The sequence below is a fragment of the Vicia villosa genome, linkage group LG1 (assembly GCF_029867415.1).
Source record: "Vicia villosa cultivar HV-30 ecotype Madison, WI linkage group LG1, Vvil1.0, whole genome shotgun sequence".
Taxonomy (NCBI): Eukaryota; Viridiplantae; Streptophyta; class Magnoliopsida; order Fabales; family Fabaceae; genus Vicia; species Vicia villosa.
The window spans coordinates 85,030,540-85,039,025 of NC_081180.1; the positions used below are offsets into that span (position 1 = coordinate 85,030,540).

The 8,486-nt window shown below is 30.7% G+C and overlaps 1 protein-coding gene across 1 annotated transcript; it reads left to right on the top strand.

Moving 5' to 3' along the window:
* The first annotated feature begins 5,083 nt into the window (after positions 1-5,083).
* Positions 5,084-6,024, top strand: LOC131611204 (agamous-like MADS-box protein AGL62). Its single transcript, XM_058883300.1, has one exon. The coding sequence runs from the start codon at positions 5,131-5,133 to the stop codon at positions 5,842-5,844; it is 714 nt and encodes a 237-aa protein (XP_058739283.1). The 5' UTR covers positions 5,084-5,130; the 3' UTR covers positions 5,845-6,024.
* Positions 6,025-8,486: the final 2,462 nt, after the last annotated feature.

Consider the following 8,486-nt stretch of genomic DNA (forward strand, 5'->3'; position numbering starts at 1 on the left):
GCGAATGAGGAGTTAGGTGTCCCTGTCTTAAATGTGAATGTAAACCAATAATTAGTGACGCACAGGAAGTAACATCTCATTTTCATATAGAAGGGGTTTCATTGCAAATTATTGGGTTTGGACGTTTAACGGTGAAGAACTGCCTAGTAACGTACCAGAGACTAGCAACGCGCATGCTTCAAGTAGTCAGCCGCCTATGGAATATGAGGAAAACTTTAATCTGATTGGTGACATGGTTGAGGATGCTTTTGGTATGAACGTGACCTATGATCAACCTAAAGATTTTGGTTGGGAAGAGTTGCTGAATGAGGAAGCGCAGAAATTTTATCAATTGTTGAATGAGATGAATACGTCGTTGTTTGATGGATCGTCTGACTCAAAGTTATCAATGTGTGTGAGATTATTGGCCGCCAAGTCAAATTGGAATGTTCCTGATCAGTGTTTGGAATTCTTCGTAAAAATGATGTTGGACTCAGCTGCAATGAAAGACAACTTGTCTACAACATTTTATGAAGCAAAGAAGTTGGTGTCGAAGTTGGGCTTAAAAGTAAGAAAGATTGATTGTTGCATTAATGGTTGTATGTTGTTTTACGATAATGAGTTTGATACTCAAGATGGATTGTTGGAGGAATGTAAGTTTTGTATGAGTCCAAGATATAAAGTTCGCAGTAGAGCCGTTAACACTAATCAAGATCGTGTAGCAGTAAAGTCCATGTTTTATCTTCCGATAATACCAAGGTTAAAAAGAATGTTTGCTTCAATGCACAGTGCAAGTCAAATGACATGGCATCACACAAATAAAACAAGTCCAGGCACTATGCGGCATCCATCTGATGGCGAGGCATGGAAGCACTTTGATCGAATACATCCTGATTTTTCCGTAGAACCTATAAATGTCAGGCTTGGATTATGCTCAGATGGTTTTACTCCTTATGTTCAAGCGTTGGGAAGTATTTATTCTTGTTGGCCAGTTATTGTAACCCCTTACAACCTCCCTCCTGAGATGTGCATGAGAAAACCATACATGTTTTTGACGTGCGTCATTCCAGGACCTTCGAGTCCAAAAGCAGGAATTGATGTGTATTTACAACCTTTAATTGATTATTTGAAGAGATTGTGGATTGGAGAATGGACTTATGATGTATCACGTAAACAAAACTTTACAATGCAAGCTTCCTTGATGTGGATCATCAACGACTTTCCAGCATATGTCATGTTGTCTGGTTGGGGTATGCATCGCAAAATGGGTTGTCCGCATTGCATAGGATACAACAAAGGGTTCATGTTGGCCAAAGGTGGGAAAAGCTCGTGGTTTGACTGTCACCGCAGATTCCTACCACGAAATCACTCTTATAGAAGAAACATGACAAACTTTAAAAAATATGTACGAGTGAAGGATTTGCCTCCGCCTCGATTTCCACCATGGGCTATATGGGAACAAGTTAGTGAGCTACCGAAATTTACAGATACTGGAAAAGCATGACGAATTGAAGGATACGAAGTCACGCACAATTGGACAAAAAGAAGTATATTTTGGGACCTCCGGTATTGGAAAGATAACTTGTTGCGCCATAATCTAGATGTTATGCATATTGAGAAGAATTTTTTTGATAATGTATTTAACACAGTGATGGATGTGAAAGACAAAACAAAAGATAATGAGAAGGCCAGACAAGACATGGAACAATGGTGTAACAGAAGAGAGTTGGAGTTTAAGCCTCTACCGAATGGAAAGTTATTAAAACCCAAGGCTTGTTTGAGTCTGACTTCCCAAGAAGCTAAAGCTGTTTGTCGATGGTTAAAATATTTGAGAATATCCGATGGGTATTCATCGAATTTATCAAGGTGTGCTGACCCTAACACTGGGAAGTTGCATGGAATGAAAAGTCACGATTGTCACATTTTTATGGAACAATTGCTACCAATTTCATTTGGCTCGCTACCCAAACATGTTCTTGATCCACTAACTGAAATTAGTCAGTTTTTTAGAAATATTTGTGCGTCAGCTTTAAAAGTGGAAGACATCATGAAGTTTAACCAAACCATTGCAATCATTCTTTGTAAGTTGGAACAAGTATTTCTGCCTGGTTTCTTTGACTCCATGGAACATTTACCTGTGCATCTTGCATATGAAGCTTTTCTTGGTGGACCAGTTCAATATAGGTGGATGTATCCGTTTGAAAGGTTCATGGGTGATTCAAAGCGATCAGTGAAGAATAAAGCAAGAGTTGAAGGTTCTATATGTGCACATTACTTGCATTGAGAAATGTCACATTTTTGCAATCATTATTTCAATCACTTGATGTTAACTCCTAGAACCATACGGAATCTGGTAAATGTCAACCAGAAGGTTCTATATGTTGATCACTATATTTGGTGTGAGGTTATTAAAGAAAAAGGGCCTAATGGTTGCTTTTCTGGGCCTGAAAATTTGGCGTCCAGCTATAGAGCTGGTGATCGCAATCTGTTTCAAAGAATTACAGATGGAGAGGGTGGATCGCGTCAACCAAATCTGACATGGGAACAAGCTGAAATTGTAAGGCAATTGGCGAGACGCGAAAATGAGGCCCTGAGGCAGCAACAAGAGCAGCAGATGGAGATGATGCAGAAGACGCAATCTGATATGGAGCAACAGCATGCGCGACAGATAGAGGGCATTCTGAAGAAGCAATCTGAGATGGAGGAGCAGATGAGACGATTTATGCAAGGTGGTGGAAATTACAGTAATGTTCCTGATCCAGAACCGGAGGATGACGGAGTGGTGATGATTTTAATCCTGATAATTATTTTCCGAATGATGATGATGCCTCATAAAAATATTTTGTATTTCATTTGTTTTAAATTTATATTTATGCAACTTATTTTAGATTTTAATTCATTAAAATATTAGTTTTAAATTTTTAGTTTTATTTAATTGAATTTAATATATAAAATTTATTATATGAATTTATTTTATAAAATTTTATTAACGATAGAAATTGATTTGTCTAGTGTAAATGATAGTCACTTTATTAACGATAGAAATTGATTTGTCTAGTGGTAAAGTGAAAATCATTTAACTTGAAGGGACTTGGATTTGAGACCTCATAGATAAAAATTTATGTATAAAATTTGTTAATATTAGTAGAAATCATGAAAGTTACTTATTTAAAAATTACTTTATAAGAAATAATTTTGGTTTTTTGGATATTATTCATTGATAACTGTTTAAAAATGAAATTAAATATAAAAATTAATTTAGTATTTACAAAATAAAATATAAAAAAAATTCAACGTGTCAGTCCAGTCACGGTTTAAAGAATGAAAAGAACCGGTTTAGAAGTAGGAAAAAACCAATTTGAGAAAAATATTAGCAGAAAGACTAATATGATCCGGTTAAATTTTGTAAGGGATTAAGTTGGGTCAATTTTTTTGTGAGGGACTAATTTGACTCGTGTAATATTTATGAGGGACCAAAATGGGTCTTCACTTTAAATTTTATTATATATAAATTTTATTATATAAATTAATTAATTTATTATAAAAAACTACAATTCTATCTGCGTTATTTAATTTTAAAAATAAAAAAACATTCAAAGTAGCGACGTGGGACCAACGTCGCTAATAAAGTCAATTTCACAGTCCCCACACCTGTCACACCTGCTCTGCGTGCAGGGACATGTTCCCCATATAAATTTATTGCGACGTGGGAATCACGTCGCAACCTTCTGACATGTTTTCCACGTCGCTACTGCTTTGCCACACGTGCTCCTGCGACATAGCAGCCCACGTCGCTATTGTTTGATTGTGACGTGATTTTTAACACTGCAGCGTGGCTTCCACGTCGCTGTAGAGCATGTTTTTTGTAGTGACTGTACTATTTTTCCTTCACTAGAATTTTTCTACTGGATTTTTTTAATAAGATTTTAACGAGACATATTCTTTCTGGACATCCAATGAAGAGTGTTATGAATGAAATGATTATGCATGTACATCAAATATGAGATTTCAGATTGATTTTCTATTTATTGCATATGTCATATAAATAAGACTGATATTATACTTGAAATCGACATTGATAATGAGAATAGTACAATATTATCTCTCTCTTTTCTTTTTCTCCTTCGTCTAAAATCTTCTATTATATTTTTTTTTAAATTAATTTCATAAAAATTTAAAAAATAAAGGCTTTTTTAAATTCACTTTTACTCTTATCATTAACAACCTAATAACCTATTCATAAATGATTGTGATTCTTATATTATCATTGACAGCTATATTATCATTGACAGTTGTTTTACGTTTACTAAAATTATAATTTATTTAGTAAAATAAAAAATAAAATATTTTTTTATAAAAGTGACAATTAAATTAAATTTAATTAAATATATCAACTATAGAGATTATTGAAAAAATAGTGATATAAAATATTATAAGTTACCTAATACATTGCATTAACCTTTACATGTAAGCGTTTAGGAACTAGATAAGAAATGACACAAAAAATATTATTATATATTTTGAAATAATTTTCACACTTTTACTATTTTTAATAAAAGAAAAAAGTAAGCCGCAATATTTGTATTACCATTGCCCATTGTTTTAATATTAAAAAATTATAGGAAAGGTACAGTGAAAATACTCCAATTATATAAAAAAGAAAAACAACTTTAACTGCGAGAACGATTTAACTATTACCATTCTAGATAATATATTGAACTCCTGAGTACATTTTTTTTCTATTGTTGTTGTATAATGACAGTGATATAAACATATTTATTGCAAGTTTCTAAATTATCAAAGTACAGTTTATTCAATAGTTGCTGAATAAGCTATGATATGTAAAAAATGGCAAAAGAATACCATTTTTTTACATTAAATCTCCTACCATATAAACAATATAAAAAGAGATTTGATGTAAATCTTTGAGATACAATAAATTTTTTAATTTAATAAAAAGTGTATAACGTTTGAATAAGATCCAGGTTCAGATTTTTTTAACTAAATCTAAATTTGAGTAAAAATTTATTTACCCTAAATTTAGCTATAAAACGACCTCTTCACACTCGATTATAATGTGTCATTTCTTAGTTTGAAGTTCCAAACACATTCATCACTTTTTTTCTTCTTCTCTCCTGTCTAATTTCAACCATGTCAACTGAAAAGAAAGGTCGTGGTCGCCAAAAGATTGAGATGAAAAAGATGAGCAATGATAGCAACCTGCAAGTGACTTTCTCGAAGCGCCGTAGTGGGCTCTTCAAGAAAGCAAGTGAACTTTGCACACTTTGTGATGCTGATGTTGCCCTCGTCATATTCTCACCTGGTGATAAGGTGTTTTCCTTTGGTCACCCACATGTTGATACGGTCATAGATCGTTATCTGTCACGCGCTCCACCCCAGAACAATGGCACCATGCAGTTCATTGAGGCTCGCCATAGCGCTATTGTGCGTGAGCTCAATTGTCACCTCACTCAAATCAACAGTATGCTGGACAATGAGAAGAAGAGTGGTGATCAGCTGGGTCATTATCTTAAGGCAAATGAGGCTCAGTTTTGGTCGGCAAGTCCCATTGATAAAATGAATAGGCCTCAACTTGAATTTTTCCAGAGAGGTTTAGAGGAACTTAAAAAACGTGTTGCACAACATGCTGAAAGAATTGTAACTCAGGGTGCACATACCCAAACTATTCCATTCTTTGTTGGAAATAGTTCAAACTCTAGCATGCCTCTCCATCATCAAGGAAATCCTCAGCATGCTCAAATATTTCAACCACCATTTTTTCAGAACCCTATGATGCAGCCTCATTTGTTTGATTTCAACAATAAGGGTGGAAGTGACGGAAATAATCCCTCGGGATTCTTTTAATCTGATGGCCAGCTTAGATCTGCCAGGATGCCCTATTATGAATATTTATTGTTCAAATTGTTTTAATCATTTTCTATTAGATCACACAGGCTTAACTAGTTTCATTTATGGGACTTGATTAGGACTGAATTTCAATGTTATTTGAATTTCTAGTTTTATGTTGTATTATGTATTGTTGAAATAAAGGGCATCTTATATATTTATATTTGAATATCTCTCTAAAATTTTATTAATCTTTTGAAAGTCTAATGAATACATTTTACTTCTACATCCTTTTTTTAATCATCAGTTCGGAGTTATAGAATTACAATTGAGTGAAAAAAAATGGGCGAGAGGATGACGATGATGATCAGTGGTAAATCCGATAAAAATTATTGTATAATTTACATTGAATTTTAATATTATGATGATACAAGAAAGAGTCTATTTCATTGTAAAAGGCTTCACGGCAAATTTAACTGTAAATTTGTTATGATTGAGTAGTTTTTTCTGATCTTGAATGAAATGTATCTCTATTAATAAACATGTACCATTTAACATTTAAATACTATTATTTTTTAGAATAGATCTTATAGCTTTGATGAGGTGATTTATAATGTAATTTTATTTTCATGGAGATGGTTAGCTTTATGTTACCATTTGTCTCTCTTTAATTTTTATGATTGGTACAAGAGGTCAATGGATTGTTTCAACTCTCCTTAGAATTTTGTGATGTAAGGGTTGCACCCCTAATGCGATTTATTTATTATTATTTGTCTATTGATAAAAAAAAGATATTATGGATGATAAAACAATACAATGATACTTGATATCTTATTCTCTTTGTGTCAATGGCTATTTGAATTTCATTTTTTTTGGACGATATTGTTGTTGATGATGATTCGTTTTTCTAAGATCTAACATGATTTTTTTTGATGGTTTTTGTGGTGGGCAAAACCTTTGGTTTTTCTTAATTGTTGTAATTTTTTGTCCGCTTTTCATACATTTTTTCTACAAATTTATTAGCTCATTGTATTTTTTTTACCACTTGTTTTTTTATTGGGATTTGGATTTTCTCCTTTTTTTTTTCTCTATTTCTCTTTTTTTGATTTTGTATGAAATATTTCTTTCATGATCTCACTCTCTTTTTTTATTATAAAATTATTTTTGCTTTAGAGAGAAAATAAAATTAAAAGAATGATAAAGAAAAAGGAAAAATAGATAGAAAAAAAAAGAGGAGAGAATCTAAAGTACTTTTATTTACATACTTATTTGTCTTTCAATAAAATATGAAAGATATCATAGTATTGGATCAAGTTATGTCTTATAAAATTCAAGCCATAAAAAACCTCATAGAATGTAGTCTATTGTATTGTAGAGTTGGTTTTAGGTCTTAACTCTAGTTGATTGTTTTAAAACTTATTGTATGATCTTCTAACTTACTTAAAAAATCATTTAAAAATAACTTATTGAAATAAATTGTCTAATATATTTTAAATAGATTAATGAACTAACAAACGAGATAAAATTCCTTTTTATATTTTTTATGAAACATTAAAGAATTTGATTCTATATAATATTTTTTTAATTTTAATTTATAATATAAATGTAAATAGGAAAAAAATTTAAGGTAAGTAAATAAATAAAAAGTATTGAAAAAATTAACAAATCTATAATAATAAGAATATTATAATAATAATAATAATAATAATAATAATAATAATAATAATAATAATAGAATAATAATATGTATATTTTATTCATATTTATTTAAATAAATCGATTAAATATATATAAATTTGTTTTTGTTGTATGCCTTTTTTTTTTTAACTAATTATATATAATTTTAAAATATTATATCTTTTCTAATTAAAAAATAAAGATTAATTTATCCGAGCTTAAGTAGGCTTTTGTATCTATTCCTACCTACCTTAGTTGTAGGTTCAAATATGCAATTTTTACCTTGTGACAATTTCTACCTTGTTGAGAGTTTACACATGCAATCTCTTTAGAGCATGTGTAATGAGAGTTAAAGAGGATTTCATAAATTGAAGAATACGTGTATCTTAGTTTTTAGTTAATTGAATGGGTAGCATAGTTTTTTTCTTCAGATACGTTAAATAGGATACAATATTATAAAATTTAAAAAAAATATTTTAATTTAATAGATCATTGACTATAAATTAAAAAATAATAATTTATAGACACTAACGGTAATAAATATATTTTATATTGTTACTTGATCATAACCTAAAACTATGATAAATTGGCAATTACACTCAAAGTAGATTGATTTAGAGTTGCTTATATTTTTATTATTATATTTAAATGTGTAGAGTTGCATAGGTATGATCTAGCATAAGTTTCATAGTCAAGCCTAAGAAACACTTGAAAATATCTCTTTGATACTTTAAGGAAGCAATTGAGACTAGATAATCTTTGATACTTGAAAGTATCTTTAATTTATTTATTTTTATGTAATAGTTGTTTATATAATTCTTGTGACAATGAAAATATCCTTAAAATAATCTCTATATATTACAATGCCTAATACAAAAGAAGTGTCAGCAAAATTTTGTTAGAGATTTCTCAATTATTGTAACAAACATATACCTATATTATTGTTGGTAAATAAAATAAAATCACAATAAATTAGTTAGGAA

What these genes read in the sequence shown, in the direction of transcription:
- LOC131611204 (XM_058883300.1), top strand. Translation starts at nt 5,131, where the DNA reads ATGTCAACTGAAAAGAAAGGTCGTGGTCGCCAAAAGATTGAGATGAAA.